The sequence below is a fragment of the Botryllus schlosseri genome, chromosome 1 (assembly GCF_051294905.1).
Source record: "Botryllus schlosseri isolate E-star chromosome 1, Bs_hap1, whole genome shotgun sequence".
NCBI lineage: Eukaryota > Metazoa > Chordata > Ascidiacea > Stolidobranchia > Styelidae > Botryllus > Botryllus schlosseri.
In genome coordinates, this window is record NC_137236.1 from 37,971,106 (window position 1) to 37,988,165 (window position 17,060).

Here is a 17,060-nt window from a genome sequence, read left to right on the forward strand (position 1 = left end):
TTGTTAGTCAATCTGTGTGTTCATAATATTGCGGAGCATGGACCGGAGCCGAATTGAATATCCGGCCGGATTTTTTTCAATTTCGGCCGGAGCCGGATCAGTACTTTTTCTGATATGGCCGGAGCCGGATCAGTAATTTTTTGATCCGGCTAGAATCTACAGTGAATGGCATGACTTTTCTAACTACCAACCAACCAACCACACGCAAGTAACCGCCAACGGGCGCCAAGCCAGTGCGAATATAAACGAGCCATATATCATCATCATCATCATCATTGGTTTATTAGCTACTTTATCAGTTCAATACACCACAAATACACACAAATGCGATACAATGAATAGACAGGAAGATGTCGAAGCGACTTGGATTTGTCTATGGAATCAGACACCCACCTTGGCTTGGGCGATGTAAAGATGAGGCATGCACACTGCACAGTTGCACACTGAATGAAAGTAAAGAAGACAGTATAGAAAAAGAAAGCGACAAGAATAGGGCGGCATGTCATGGGAAGCGAGATCGATAGGTCAGTCGTGGTTGGGTTATCTTGAGGATGGACTGTATTTATTTAATAGTAATTGCTTGTATTTCGACTTGAATGTGGATATGCATATATTTACTAATTCACGGAACCACCGCACTGTGCAGGGCGGAGCATGGACCGGAGCCGGCTTGGATATCCGGCCGGACTTTTCATGTTTAGCCGGAGCCGGATCAATACTTTTCCTGATACGGCCGGAGCCGGACCAGAGAATTCAAAAACAGGATCGGAGTCGGATCAGAGAATTTGTCGATCCGCTCCGCACTAGTTCATAAAAGCACATTCGGTATTTTTCAAGTATGAAGCGAAAACTTTGATATCTGTTAAGATGACAATCTAAAGCAGGGATGTCCAATCTGTGGCCCGTCTGAGATTTTTGTGTGGCTCGCTAGTCATTTCCACGAGCCGCTGCATAACGTTACATTATTGCTGCACAGTGCACAATAAAAATGAGGAATCAAAATCTTCAAAGCAAATGGACTCGTTTTAGCTATACAATTTCTAGTTACACGATTAAAATAGAGTAATGGTGGGGCGTTGGATATCCTGCTCTCGTTCATATCTTATCGAAAGCGCGGATTTCCACGACACTACCACCCATTTGATGTTACCTCTGACATGCAACTACAGACGTGCCATTAAATGGATTCACCTTAAACATTTTAACATTAATTCTCTGTTGTTATTAAGAAAGCCTACACTTGATATTTCCACAAGACACCGAAGACAGGTGACGGCTGCGTGATATTTGAGATAAATTTGAACAAAAACTTGCGGGTATTCGCAGGGATCCTTGGCGAATCAAAAGGGGCCGCAAAGACAAAACGGCTGAGAACTACTACACCAGACAAATCTCCTGTAGCACTTTTAGGAAAATCGAAATTTATATCACTTGTCACCAACAAGCGCGGCCCCCGTGATCTGATTAAAGATTTCAGAAAAAAGATTAATAAAGCACTTTGAAGTGCCTAAATTCATTTCACTTAGAATTAATTCTCGTTGTTTTTCAGAATAAGCAAATCTTCTGTGCCCGACATCACTAGGCTATTCCTCTCTTACTTGGTACGGCTTCAGCGATAGTAATAGCATTCCATGGTGAAAAAATTAGCTAATATGAATGGACAGGGTAGGCCTATATCGCCTTGGCGTACAAGCAGGAATGGTCAAGACACTGCCAGAAGCGAGACGCTTGGAAAACCACTCGAAACTTCCCCACATGATCAACCTTTACGACGAGATAGTTTTCCGGCAAGTACCGTGTCTAGCTAACCCCAACAACGATTATTTAGTCGCTGAAAAGTGTTGTCAGGTTTCTCATGCGCCGCTCAAAGTTCAAACTAGAATGAAAATGATGATCATGATAGTTTATTGTAGTCTATTTGTATTTTCTTATTAAAATTTTATGTCTTTTGTGGTAACTATGCCCGTTGCCCATGTCAGAGAGCACAACGTTGTACTGACGAATACTAGCCAGCTTTCAGGATTACCGGACCACGACCTAACATCGATCTCGCCTTCCGTCACATACCACCTCATTTGGTCGCTTGCCTTTTGCATTCTCTGCTTTGCTTTTCATTCAGTGTGCAACTGTGCATGCCTCTTTTTCACTTCGCCTAGGCCAAGGTCTGTGTCTGAGTCCAAGTCGTTTCGACACCTTCCTATCTTTTCTTTGCATCGCAGTTTTGTGGTGTTTTGAAATGATGAAAATATTAATAAAACTGATTGATTGATTGACGTAAAGTTTTAAAAACGTGACTGTTAAGTTGTGTCGCGATGTTAACTTCATGCGGCCCGCGGCCTTCGAGCAATTCGAAAAGTGACCCGCGACCCGTTTTGAGTTAGCGACTCCTGGATTAGAGTTTAAATAAGCGCATAGAAATGTTGGCGGTCTCTTGAGTTAACTGAACTGAGCCCTCCTATAGGTCTGATAGCGACACTTTTTTGTCTTCCATCTCACGTCAAACTCCTCCGGAAACGCTGCGGCGCTTTGTGATATCTCATACGTCGTCTTCGAGCTCCGAAAAGCTATCGTTGCTTCCGAACAAAAACGCGTCTCCGTTTCCCGAACCTGCAGGACCTTTTTCCTGGTCGTAGTCATTTCGGTCATTGACCCACTCAAATGCTTTCCGTCATCGTAAACTATCACAGTCTTCAATCTCACACCTTGTTGCACCAGTGACCTGACGTCGTGATAGCGTAATCTTTAATACCTTGCTATATTTCTGACATAATATTGAACAGTATTACAGTAAAAGCCGTCACGGCACGTGCATGAAATAATGAATGCTGTGCATTTTTCTAATATGTCCATAATAAAAATATGTTAAAACCCGAAGCTTTGAGCTGACACGGGGGTAATTGTTGACAAATTGGGGATTTTTATAACTTGAGTGAAACTACATGCATATAAAACCAGCAGCTGAGTCATAAAAGCAAATACAATTTAAGATGAAGGCGATCCGACAGCACAGATAGTGGTCGATTTTTAGCTTGGATTTTAATAGAGTTGAATGTGACATGTAGAAGAGTGTACCCAATATGAAAATCTGTCGTCAGTAGGGTTGCATTTGAAACAAATGGCTGTTTGAAACACATATGTTTCAAACAGTGTTATAAACAAAGGCCTTTTAAAAAAATTGTTTTTTTTTTCAAGTTGTAAAATCATGCCATAATTGTGTAAAGATCTACGTACTATAGCTGTTGAACCGACTATTTTAGGGGTTCCAACTAGGGATGGTGTGAACCTCTGAAAGGTTCAGGTTCGTGTGAACGTGAACCTTTTTGAAAGGTTCTGTGTGAACGCGAACGTGAACCTCATGACGTCACGTGACGTCGTATCGCTGATTCCAACCCTACATTTCAGTGAAGCGATAACCTATATTAATGCACAGTTGCACACGATACCTAGCGACGACTTGGGCCACATAATGCCACAATGCTGAAGTGCATATTGACGTTTTAAACGTAGCCAAATGTATCAACTGAGGCAATGAAATGATGTAATAATTCCATAAACTCAATATCTTTCGTCGCTTTGCCGACAATTTCAACGAGAACTTGCAAGGAATATACGCTTACGCCTTAACGGTCTAGGCCAGGCGGGCAATGCATTCGGCGTCTGAGTATTGCTACGTTGATATTGGGCAGAGTGTGCAACGGGTTTCAATACTACCGATATTACCCCAGCAACAAGTTTTACAGCAGTAGCCAACACTGCAATCGCACTGATTTGGTTTTTATGATACAATAAACATATGAAATCAAGATTGACCTCGCATGCGTACTAGATTTTTTACATCAGACAACGATATCAACTTCATTGATTGGTTGAATAAGCATCATTCGCTGACTACCTACATGTAGTGTATTTCGCTCTTGATGTTGTGTGATTGCGGGTCCAGCTCACAGCAGAGAGTCACTATAAATATTCGAGCAAACTTTTGTAACAGAGCAAGTAATATTTTTGAGATTGGCAATAGGTTCATGCTCGTTCACTATTGATTTTTTAAGCTGCCGGCGCCATGCATAGTGGCCCGCACTTGAAATGCAATAACTTTTAACCAAACATGTTGTAATGAAGTGAAAATTGTAAATATGAAAAAGGTTCACAGTGCAGAACCTACCAAGGTTCGTTTGCGAACGTGAACCTCTAAATTTCTAAGGTTCACACGCAGAACGCGAACGTGAACCTCACGTTCACACCATCCCTAGTTCCAACCATTCCACATCGTATATATCGGTTATATCTGGTGGTAATTACCCGTAGGCTAATAAAACATGATTTTTTGGGAAGTATTTTCACAATTATGACATGACTTTACAACTTGAAAAAAAAACAATTTTGTTTTTATTAAAAAGGCCTTTGTTTAAAACAGTCTTTAAAACATGTTTTAAACAAAGTGTTTTAAACAATTATTCGTTCGAGAAAGAGGTCACTTTTCAAAAATTTTGAAAGCTATAATACCGGACGAGACGACGGGTGATTTGGAAATTTTTTCGAGTAATAGTTTTGGGTGACTAAAAAAATAACATTTTTTATGATGTCGCTGGGGAAATAATACCTGTCAGGGCGTATTTTTCGTTTATTCTTTAGCCAACCCTGGCCTTCAATACGTCCGAGTCAAATTTTTCCAGGTATTTTAACACGGTTTCTAGAAAAAGAGGACAAATTCTAGAAAGGGGGACATTTGGGCGTCCTCCGAGGACAGTTTCGATTTCTTGAAAGGTGAGAAATCGACTCGATATTACCGGCGGGTCGGGATCTAATTAGGATTGTGACGAATAGAACACCCGTGGTATTCATTTCGCGGGAAGGTCATACGTTTCCCAGTTACATTTTCCGGGCAGGGCACCAATCGGTGTCCGGATATCTCCAGCAATGATAGGACATGAGCCTGCTCGGGTCTTCTCTCACAGAAAAGCGCGCGAATTGTTCTGGGATTTGGATCACATTTTTTCTTCTCCTTCTCGTCTTGTTGCTGTAGCTTAAGATCGCCTGCAAGAGGAAATGGCGTCATTCACTTTTCCGAGCATTTGTCTGCTATAGTATACTTTCAGCAGTTATCGGGGGTGGCTAATTTCTAGAATGCACATGGATCTTGGCGACATAACGGGAAAATGACTGTAATGACTAGGATGAGATTTTGCAACTTCCTTTTACAGCTTCCGGCAGCTTCCTAAATACTCATAATTTGTGTAGTAGGCTATGATGTTTTAAGCTGTTTGTGGGAATTTCATATTGAAACATTTTTTCTATTTTACTGCAACTTTTATAAAGTATTACGTAAAATGTAAAGGAGTAGTTGAAAGCATGCTATAAAATGATTTCTAGTTTAGTTATATTCTATTTGATTTGCATGACAACGAGCTATGTCATGGATTAGCTCAGAGGTCTCAAACACGCGACCCGCCAGAGTATTTTGTGCGGCCCGCGACGACATTTTAGATTTTTATTAATTTTACCAATTATAAGTGTCACATATATCTTTTCAGGTTATAAAGTGAAAATTCCGTCTTAAATTGCTCCGAAAGCCTTAAACTATTCATCAAACATCACTATCACATCAATTGCAAACGCTACCATGCAGAGGAACATTCACTATTTCGCTAATTTCCAATTCATGATGTCAAAACCGGACCCTTAGACGATTCTAGACTGAAATTTGTGAGTTGGACTTGGACGCGACCTTACCTAAAATTACTCAGACTCGGGCTAACTCGATGGCAAAATGAAAATGACTCGAGTGGACTCGAAGTGACTCGGAATGCCGTAAATTTGTTAGAACCATGGACGCAACAAACTCATCGCGTATCAGGGGAATAGTAATAGATCAGAAGGTCGCAGCTTGGTATTTCGCTAACTAAGCAAGTATAGTTATGGCAACCATTGGCAATCTGTTAGTTACATCTTTGGTGGCTAAACCAGTTACATATTTGGTGGCTAAACCATGTTATTAAGACCACTTAAAGGTATCGAGTACCGTAGTGGTACGTTCCAACGGTGTAACAGCAATGGGCCGTTCGGCGTTCCGACATTTCAATCACTTGGACACATTCATTAATATAGATATATTATAATTTTTTTCTGCTCCTATATTTGAAGATATTTGGCCATGAGATTAATAGCCTACTTGGCAGAAGTATACACGAATCCTGGATTGGAATTACAATGCTCAACTTAAAAATGTTTTGATATCAGATCAGTCTCTATTATCAGTCTGTTGGATTCAAAATATTCATAGTAGCTGAAAATTATAACCTGATAGCTTTTATGATGGCATCATACATTTGTCCGCCCATATGGTGTCTATATCTTAAAGTTAATATATATCAAGTACAACAACAATTCTATTCAAATAGTTATAAATGTGATGATTCTTTTCGTGCCAGGCCTAAATTGATACAAACGTAGATCACATTTTGACGATGTGTGTTTACTGTCAGTCTGCTGGATCGGCTCGCTTTCAATAAGAAAATACATTCCCGCCAAATAAGGCAATATGGCTTGAAACCTATAGAAGTTCAACAGATTGCTTGATTAAGTAATTCACTGTCGGGATCATTTCCCATTTCACGGACGCCCAAGCAAGACCGCCGAAAATCACATTTTCACAGGGTCACTCTTTTTCAGGCTAATGATTTAGTTTAAGTCGTCAACACTGAGTTTTGCTGCAATGCCTTGGATCAAGTTTGCAATTTTCGGTGGTCTCGTCAGACCGTCCGTGAAATGGGAAAGTATCAAATTTGACAGTGCTGCAGGAGCTGGCTGCGAGATGCTGACATGTAGGTTTCAAACCTGAAGATAGTCAAAGTGTATGCATGATCGATATCGACCTAATAGCGAAGAAGGAAACGAAACAAGCAAATAGTCCTACCCTGCAAATCTTAAACTGTTGGGCTATACATAATTATAAATGCTGCAAAAACTTGATCTATTTATCATACAAATATATAGAAACGTTGAAGATATATTCATCATAGGCGCCGAGTTACGGGGTGGCGGGGTGGCGCAGCCACCCCATACAAAATGCTTAAACGTCCGCCGTCTGTGCTGTCAATTAGCGAGTCTGTGACTATCGCGTAAATGCCAACTATTTACTATTAACCGATACGCGCGCGAATAATTGAATACGCAGCTTAAACTAGTGCTTAAAACGCCCCAATAAATTGTAATCCGTGATTAGTAATCATACAATCGAAGCTACCTCGTTTACGACGTCGATTTCGACACGCGTGCTCTGAGAAACACTATAGTAGTATAGCTATAGCTCTCTCTACTGGACCAGCGAATTCACGTTCTACTTCTCTCAATTAAATTGTCTTTGCGCGCATAGTCGTTTACAAAATAATTCTTGACTTAGTTTCGTGATAGTCTTGATAGCCTGCTAATTGAAAGTCATTCCTGCGCAAAGTGCGCATATTCAATTGCTAACAGTTGTCGCGATGTCAGACTCGGAACCCCATTGAGGAATTACTGATTAGATACACGCTTTCTCGTTTGCTATCATCTCTAGGCTACTAATTCTTGTCTGCTTTATACACTCGTATTCCCTCGAAGACACTTATCAGTGTTTGATTTGTTATTCTTATTGCGCATTGTGCAGTCCATGGCGTTGAATTATGCTGTCAAATATTGATGCAACAAGAGATCCTCGGTGGCGGAAATTCTGAATTTATTCGATTATAGTTTGAGCGGGAACCTTCTATGTTCGAACCAACTTCGCTGGACGGACTCTATCGGGCGCAACCATGTCGCGGATCGAATTTCAAACCATCGGGATTTGTATTTCTAATGATAAGGTTGCGGCATGCGCCCATATTGCTCTTGCTGCAATAACACCTGGATAATTAAAATCGCACCATTTCACGATCAAATTCGACTGGCTGATCGGGACCTACGTATGCCGTAGGCCCCTGGCTAATATTAACCAGCGCGTTGTCGGTATTAAAACCCTAGGTGCGTAGCCAGTGAGTTTCTCATTTATAACTAGAAACCCAGTGCTTTTGAAATGCCAATTCAATAATTCGTATTATCGATGCTGCGTACTGCAAATTAGCGAGAATCATGTGTATGCGAAATGGGTCATCGATATCTCATGTGCACTATCGACGGTGGTTTGATTTAGCGCGTCCGCATGCAGGCCTACTACCGTCCGCAGAAACACTTTCGCCAAACAGTAACAATCTCTGAGTGTAATATTGTTTGTGTTTATGTATCTTTTTGATTAAAACTTATGCACGCGTCTGAACAAACTGTGCTCGTTGCCATTGCCAAATCTGGGTATTTAGGTATGACTAGCGCACCATGCACTTGTAATTATTGCAGGTTTGCGGCATGTCTGCAATTTCGTTATCAGCGCAACCTTGCCGGTCGATTGTACAGTCCGATAAAATTGATCACTACTATGTATTTTGCGCAGTGAACTGATGCTGATTTCAGCAAACTAACGATCCTTATTAGATATACAAATTCGACCTCGTCGTTAGAAACGTAGATTTCATCGCGCGCTCTTGAGAAACACCATCTCATATCGCGATTTGACGACTAATTATCCGTTCACCTTCTACAAATTAAGGTGCATTATTTGCATCGATGAGGGTCGCAAGCCGCGTTTAAAATATTTAGTGCACCATTTTTGTGATAAATATTCTCGGAGAGCAAGTTGAACAGTGTTTTATTGTGTGTGCCTGCTAGTTGGAATTTATTCTAGTGCCCATAATATTAATCCAATTATGCGTTGCGAACGTAAATCGGGAAATGCAGCAATGCAGTCAAAATCGATGTTTCAATCAGCAACCAATTGTCGCGATGTATGAGCTACTCAATACTAAGTAAAAACCCATTGCGTTGGCGGTAAGGGATAATTACTGATTGGCTGCGCGCGTTTGTAATCATCATTCTTGCCTGTCTTTCGTGTCCCAGAATTGTCGCGCCATGTTACTGCTCAGTCAAGCGACGAATGCCAAGCACGCAGCAATCAATGACCTAATTTCGCAATCATCTCAGCAGGAGATCACGTCGCGTTACATTGTGCGATGCGGTATGCGTGCACAGACAAATCTCGTTAATTGGCCCTCGTAACACTGATAACACGACTTGTTGAATTACAACTGAATATTAGCGTCAGAATGGTCATTTCAAAAGGACGGGGGTTTTGCGTTTTAAAAGGAGGGGGTTTCGACACCCCCCTGACTACGCGCCTGCCGCCACCCCATGCAAAAATAAAAGTCGGCGCCTATGTATTCAGTCACCACGATACAGGCGATATTTTGGTCTTGATGATTTCATTCCCAAAATTGCTTCCAGTAGCCTACATCGCCAATATATTTTATACTTCACAAAATCGAAATTATAGGAAATGCGTACTTTTGAGTCAATAACCGTAAGAAGAAATGGAAGTATAGTCTCAAATAGGGTTGCATTTAAAACAAACGGTGTTTTAAAGCACTATGTTTAAAACAGTGTTTTAAACAGCGGCCTTTAAAAAAATGTGTATTTTATAACTTGTAAAATTATGCCGTAATTGTGTAAATGCTTTCCGAAAAACATGTTGTGTGAGCCTGCGGACGAATACCTCCCTATATAGCCGACGTATATCGATATGGGATGGTTGGAACCCTCAAAATAGTAGGTGCAACAGCAATAGTACAGATATTTCGTAAAAGGAGCTATATTTACCCCATATTATCATTGACAGTCCACCATGACGTCACAATTGAATATTCATGACGTCATGGCTAAAAAAACATGATTCAATCATGTTTGTTTTAAATTTATTTTTGTTTCAAATGCAACCCTAGTCTCAAAACAAAACATGTAAGCTAAACAAATTGTTGACTACATTTGCATCAATGGCCGTTCTGCGTCACGGACATTTTGAAGTTACTTGAAAACTTTTTCCGGCCGCTCGTACTCAAATATGGTTAAAGTAGCCAGCATTGCTACCCGAGAAGAAGTGGAACTAATGACGTGAATTACTAAACGATTTCCAGTAGAATTAGCAATCTCAGAGACATGTTAAGAGTGCAAGCGTAAATGTAAGAAAGTTGTCGGAAAACGCGACCATACGAGTAAGCAATGAAAGCAGACCAAAGCCGTTCGAGTAGTGTGAACCAGTCGAAGTTCTTGATCCCTCCTACTTGAGTGGACATGAACGGCTATTACCATCGATTGATTTCGCTGACCTGCGATAGAAGGGTGTCCGTGGGAAGTTCTGGCAATAACTGTTGATGAGAATTGAATTCCTCGCGAGTCGTAATATTCATCTTCACCCGATTCGTGACGATAAACCCGAACGTGACGTCATCGGGCTGTCCGAGCGCTCTGCAGGTTTCCGTGAACTTGCCCGCCCTGCGGAAGTATTTTGGGTGGATAATTTTAGTCGAATGTGCTAAGCAGACTTGTACACATACTACCAATCTAGCCAGTTGACCGTAAACTATTTACTGTTTTTTAGTAGTTAAAATTGTCGTCGAGGATCCTGAAAAGTCATTAGTTGTAGATCTAGTTCTAGTTGTGGAATAATAAAAGGGAGTGGTTCTATTTCTATTTCTAGTTGTGTAATTTTGAAAAGGGAGAAGTTCTGATTATAGTTATAGTTGCAGATTTTGAAATGAGCGTATTTCTAGCTCTAGTTCTAGTTGCGGATTTTGAAAAGTGAGAATGGCTGATTTTAAAATGGTAGTGGGAGTAGTTCCAGTTCTAGTTCCGGATTTTGAAAAGTGAGGCTGATTTTGAAACTTGAGTAGTTCTTGTTCTTGTTGTGGAGTTTGAAATGTGAGTAATAGTTCTGGCTCGAGTTGTGTATTTTGAAAAGTGAGTAATTCCAGATCTAGCTGCCGATTGGAGCAGGGAGTAGTGCGAATTCTATAGTTGGTAGCGTGTTCCAATAAAATTAGGGGCCAAACAACTAGAAAGCACGTGTTGTCGTTTGGTGTGAATCGTGCTACCGGTATTGTGTTGTTCGTTGAACCATTGCTTCTCAGAGTCATCGCTACTAACAGAGGCGTACCCAAGTGGAGTTTTGCTAGGCGAAACCCCTCCTATTTCAAACTCGAATTACTTCCCATGGAAATGCCGATGCGAGTCCGATATGTGGAGAGTAATGGGTTGCTTCCGGTTAGTTGGATTTTAGTTAGTTCGTTGCGGATTTTAAAGGTCGTTAGTTCTAGTTCTATTTCTAGTTGCGTATTTTGAAAAGCCAGTAGTTTGTACAAGTTTGCTAGCAGGGGCATAAATATCTTACATCATCCACGGAGATACGAGTCGGCCCATTTTCCTCGTGACACATATTCCGGCACCTCCAGTGGCGAATCGGTACGTGACGCTTTCTCCTCTGAACCGATGCTGAGAGAGAGGAAAAATAGTGACATTTAGCGTATTAAATTTCTACTCAGCTGCAAGTGGAAGTATTAATTTCCAAGTGAGTAGAAATTCAGTATTCACGGCCTATTTTCATGCCAATTTTTACTGTAACTTTTATCAAGTATTGCGAAAAAATGTAAAGGATTGATTCAAAAATATGCTATGAACTATTTCTAGTATAGTTCCATTCTCTATAATTTGCATAACAAAGAGCTATATGATGGGTTAGCTGCATGTCACTGTTATCTATGACACAATGGCTTGCGAAAAAGAAGTTCAACTATACCCCTGCCAAGCCCGAACGTGCCCTAACAATATGTAAATAGATCGCTTCATTAATTCTGTCGCTTAAATTTGAGATAGTTTTATTTCACGAACGCCCAGGCTAGACCGGCGAAAATTAGATTTTCACTGGGTCACCTTTTTTCCGGCTATTGATTCTGTTGAAGTCGCCGACAGTGAGTTTTTCTGTCAAGCCTTGGGTGAAGTTTGCAGACCTAGGGGTTTGAGGAGTGTTATTTGACTTGTTTAGGGAGAGGGTTTAGCGCTATGCTGTTTAGCTTTTGGGGGGAAATTATTCCCGCATTGCGTAATCTTCTTGTTGTGTGCTTGGAAAATGCGGTTAAATGGCAAAGTAACAAATTTAAACAACTCTGCAGGAACTAGGTTATGCAACGGAACCTTTCGAGTATCTCGCATACCCTAATAATTCAAAAAAATTATAAATGCAACTTTTTACTACAACTTCTGTTAAAATTAGGTGCAACTTTCTCGCGATTCTAGTGCAACAAAAACTTGACCTACTAATTACTGATTTTGCGTTAGTCGCGATGATACATCTGGCATCCACACCGCGAAAAAATCTTTCTTCAAACTAATCCCTTCAGTTCTTTACAGACCTTTCATTTGTACTTCCACTTCAGGTAGATTTCTCGTGAAATTCTACTTCAAATGGTAGGCCTACTTGAACACAAATTCGAGGCGTTACGTCTACTCCTACTTGAGTAGCAACGCTGAATACTTTGGCCAGCTCTGTTGAAAACTCACCGTTTGGTCGAAATTGCGGCTACGTTTCCCGATATAGAGAGGCGAATTCCAATCGTACTCTCGAAGAACAGCGAGTAAAACGTCGGCGTTGACGTAATTGTCGTCGTCCAAGTGACACCACCATCTGATAACGTAAGTCGCACGTCACGTTTGAATGACGCACGGAAATCTAGTACAGTGGTTCCTAACCTTTTTCGACTCATCGTCCCCTTTTCCAGCCCGACACAAATTTTCGCGCGCCCCATATTTATGGATACGAAAATGAGGACATATAAACTTTATATTTATTCACCTAACTCTGATAGCTTTTGAATTGACTAAAAAAACAGATAACTTTTCGGAATAGGTGCTCGGAAAACCAGTTTCCGCGTCCATACCTGCCGTTGAGTTAACCTATTCTGTTGCATCATATGCAGACTAAAACGTCTTCAAGCGCATTTTCTGGCCATGATAATTAAATATATCCCACCGGAAATTCTAACTAGGGATGGTGTGAACCTCTGAAAGGTTCAGGTTCGTGCGAACGCGAACATTTTTGAAATGTTCTGTGTGAACGCGAACGTGAACCTCATGACGTCACGTGACGTCATATTGCTAATTCCAATTCTACATTTCTGTGAAGTGGTAGCCTATATTAATGTACACGATACCGAGCGACGACTCGGGCTACATGTTGCCGCAATGCTGAAGTACACGTTGAACTGTTAAACCACCAAATGTATCAACTGGGGCAATCAAATGATATAGCAATCCCATAAATCAATATCTTCCGTCGCTTTGCCAACAATTTCGACGAAGACTTGCTTGAATATAAGCTTACGCCTTAACGCCCTAGGCCGGACGGGCAATGTATTCGGCATCTGAGAATCGCTACGTTGATATTGAGCAGAGTGTGAAACTGGTTTCTGTACTTGGTACCGATATTACCCCTTTAACAAGTTATACAGCAGTAGCCAACACCGCAATTGCACGGACTTGGTTTTTATGATACAATGAACATATGATATCAAGATTGACCCCGTACACCTGCTAGATTTTTTACATCAGACAACGATATCAATTTCATTGATTGGTTGAATAAGCATCATTCGCTGATTACCTACGTGTAGTGTATTCCGCTTTTGATGTTGTGTGATTGCGGGTCAAGCTCACAGCAGAGAGTCACTAAATTTTCCCCGACATTAAGCTTGATATTTCGAGCAAACTTTTGTAACGAAGCCAGGAAATTTGTGGAAAATGTCAAGGTGCATGATCGTTTAGTGTAATTTTTTTTTATGCTGCCAGCGCCATGCATATGAGTGGTCCACAGTTGAAATGCGATAAATTTCAACCAAAGATGCTGTAATGAAGCGAAATCTGTAATATGTGAAAAAGGTTCACAGTGCAGAACCTACCAAGGTTCGTTTGTGAACGTGAACCTCTAAATTTTGGAGGTTCACACACAGAACGCGAACGTGAACCATCCCTAATTCTAACCTTTCCGCCCGCCAGTTGCCCCCTTGTTTCTCAAAATCACCCACGTTGGGAACCACGGATCTAGTAACTCACTTTTTGCCGCTTTCGAGAAAGTAATCGAATTCGTGGCCGAATTTGCAGCACAAGTCGAACCTGCGAAAAAAGACGGGAAGCGTAACATCCACGACAATTGATATTTTTTCCGTTAATTTTGAAGACGTTCTTGAAGGTAGGCCTACAGAACCTCAATGACAATTGAAAAATATATTCATATTGAAATAAACCTGAATATTTTCGGCTGACACTCGTCAGGACTAATCGACAGCATACAGGCCTAAAATAGTTGTGTTTTAGTTACTTGAAAATATCTATTTCTACTTGAATTTGAACATCGACGATGGCTACTGAGACACGCCCTCAGCATACTATTAGCCGATCGAGGCGGCTACTTTCAAAAGCACAAGATTCATTTTCGAGACTAATGCAAGGGAGTAATGACTCTGCAAATAGGTGCAGTCTTCGTGAAAGTATTCAGGGACCGCGATATAGATAAGTTACCAGAAAGTAGTATGGCCACAAAAAGAGGTGAAAATATAGTTTTAGAACTAGACCCCTTGAATTAGTAGTAGGAAAACCTATTTTAGTACTTTGATAAATGAACAAGTACTGCGTTAGCGACCACCACTGACGATAAAATATGAGGCTACAAGAAGTTGTATGTTATATTTTCAGCTAGAGTCAATATTGCGCGTTTATGGTCGCAGAATGTAGCCTACCCCAAAGAGGTTTGTTCCTGAAATGATCATGATCACCCAAACATGCAAATGAGCTCAAATTACTTTGCGTGGCTTTTCCCGCACTCTGTCGCGATAAGATGGTCGCCTGGAAAAAAATTTGCAGCCATGAATGCCGACACTAAACTTAATTATTGCTTTAGTACAGGCCTACTACATTTATTTAATTCACAGGATTTCGTGAGCCCCTTGTCACAATTCCTGTCGTGTATCATATAATTTAATTTCAACTCGTTTTTATGTCTTCTGCATAGAAACCAGTCTTGTAACAACTATTAACCTACTGAGTTGTGGTCAACTAATGACTGTTTTTTAGTCTAGCTCCTGTTGCCGATTTTGAAATGCGAGTAGCTTTAGTTCTGGGTCTCAAACTCATAATTTCCGAGTAGGCCTTTTTGGACGGAACCTTGCAGACTAGCATTCCACAAGCATCGTGAAAATGGAATTTACCATTGAAATATTCACTCTTGGCACGAGAAATATTCACATTTTCAAATATCTGAATAAACTAATTTTTGTGCCTGGTATAATTTGTTAAGGTGATGAGTTATAGGCAACATGCGATGGTGCAAATGCATCACGACATCGTAAAAGCTGTCGCGTTATAATATTCCAGCTAGCGGACATTTGACGTGCCATAAATATAGGTAAAATATTTTAGAATTTACCAAATATTGATCTGATATTGATATCACAGCATTTGATCTGTGTAGCCTAATCCGGGTTTATAGTATAGTCCTGATAAGTAGGCTATTGTTCATGTCATTGGCAAAGTCAAATTAAATCACCGTTAGATTTGCCTTTGATTGGAACTGATCAATAGCGACTTAAATGTAATAATTATTGTGTCATCTCCTAGCAGTGTTTCTTAACCTTTTTAGCGATCGCCCCCCTTGTGCCTTCAATGATATCTCTCGTACCCCCCGTCCATTTTCAACACAATATCCGATGGTACCTATATTAAAATAAAAATCCTATCGCGCTTAGCGCATAGAATATATTTCAATGAATAAATTAGGCAAGAAAATATTCCATTTTGCGTTGGTGTGCAAAATAATTTCTCAAGCTCTAAATAGCATGTATAGGCCTAATTCCACAATGCATCTCGTACACCCTGGTGTGGTAGCTCGCACCCCGATGGGGCCACGGACCCCTGCTGGTTAAAAAAAACTGGAATAGAAATGTCCAATCGACGAAGAATCCATTGGTGTTACAGCTGTGGAACGTATCGCTATACCTTACTCGCCACCGGCGATAATAACATATGGATAAAGAGACCAAAGTTTGTTCAAATACTGGTTGAAAATACGCATTTTTAAAATCCAGTAGTTTGTACAAGTCTTAAGTCTGATAGCAATCGGAACGGCTGACTGCGTCTAGCGTACTCTACAATTATATTGTATTTTCATACTTTACTAAATTCGTTTTCATTTGAATCACTATTATACTTACCATTTTGCAAATTCTTGATGATGGGTGGGATATATAAAGGGTCTTCGATTTAATAAATTATTCCGTAAGTCATAAAGTACTGACAAGCTTCTTGGAGTTACAGAACTTAATTTGACAATTGAAAAATATATTCATATTGAAATGAGCCCGAATATTTTCGCCAGACAATTGTCAGAGTAATCGTTAGCAACTAGTAGATAATCGGAAAGAGAACCGTATATCAACAATCGTGTTCCAGTGGCGGCATAGTTGGCGATATGATTGTTGAAAAACAATGACCTTTTCAATTCTCTACTAGTTGAGGGCGATTAGCCTACCTCTGATGAGTGTCAGCAGAAAATATTCCGGTTTATTACAATATGAATAGATTATTCAAGCAATATCCGAGATTTACGAGTGAAAAACAAAGGATGTTACCCAACAGTGCACGTAACCTTCCATCTTCTTCGTCAGTGAAGAAATAAACCTGCTGACGTAACGACTCCCACCACGTCATCAAGATCAGGGGGACTCTCGATTGATGGAATTCCGCGCAGGTTTTTACCGTGATGTAGACATCCTCCTTGCTCACATCGCTCCCGATATGGGACCGTGGGTTTGCGTTGGGCAGCCATCTTGAACAGTCATGTGACAGGAAATAGAAGGAGCACGAGAAACAGATTATTCCAAACGCGAAATACCCCACTCTCATCTGAAAATCAATACAGGACTTGGGCTACATATAACCAGGGATATCTAGAAACTAGTTCTAGATATCCCTGCATATAACATCTATAACCATTCAGTTCAGTTTATTATTATATTTTCCAGGGATATATACTATATAGAAAAGTCCAAGTTTTCGACTCGTACGACGCCTCCAACTTTTCCAGCTTGGAATGGAAGGAACGAACGAGTTTAACTGCGGGA

General features: G+C 40.6%; 1 protein-coding gene across 2 annotated transcripts; it reads right to left on the reverse strand.

Moving 5' to 3' along the window:
• Positions 1-2,725: 2,725 nt before the first annotated feature.
• On the reverse strand, positions 2,726-16,857 carry LOC145449052 (beta-1,3-N-acetylglucosaminyltransferase lunatic fringe-like). Of its 2 annotated transcripts, none has more exons than XM_080327526.1 (7): positions 16,696-16,857; positions 14,745-14,787; positions 13,999-14,058; positions 12,451-12,574; positions 11,285-11,385; positions 10,224-10,389; positions 2,726-5,034 (listed from the first exon to the last, which is right to left on the reverse strand). In XM_080327526.1, exons 1-7 carry the CDS (start codon positions 16,763-16,765, stop codon positions 4,870-4,872), a joined length of 729 nt encoding a protein of 242 aa, XP_080183652.1. In that variant the 5' UTR covers positions 16,766-16,857; the 3' UTR covers positions 2,726-4,869. The 2 variants fall into 2 exon arrangements, with proteins under 2 accessions (XP_080183652.1, XP_080183648.1); XM_080327522.1 differs by having other exon boundaries at positions 16,569-16,857.
• Between the last annotated feature and the right edge of the window lie 203 nt (positions 16,858-17,060).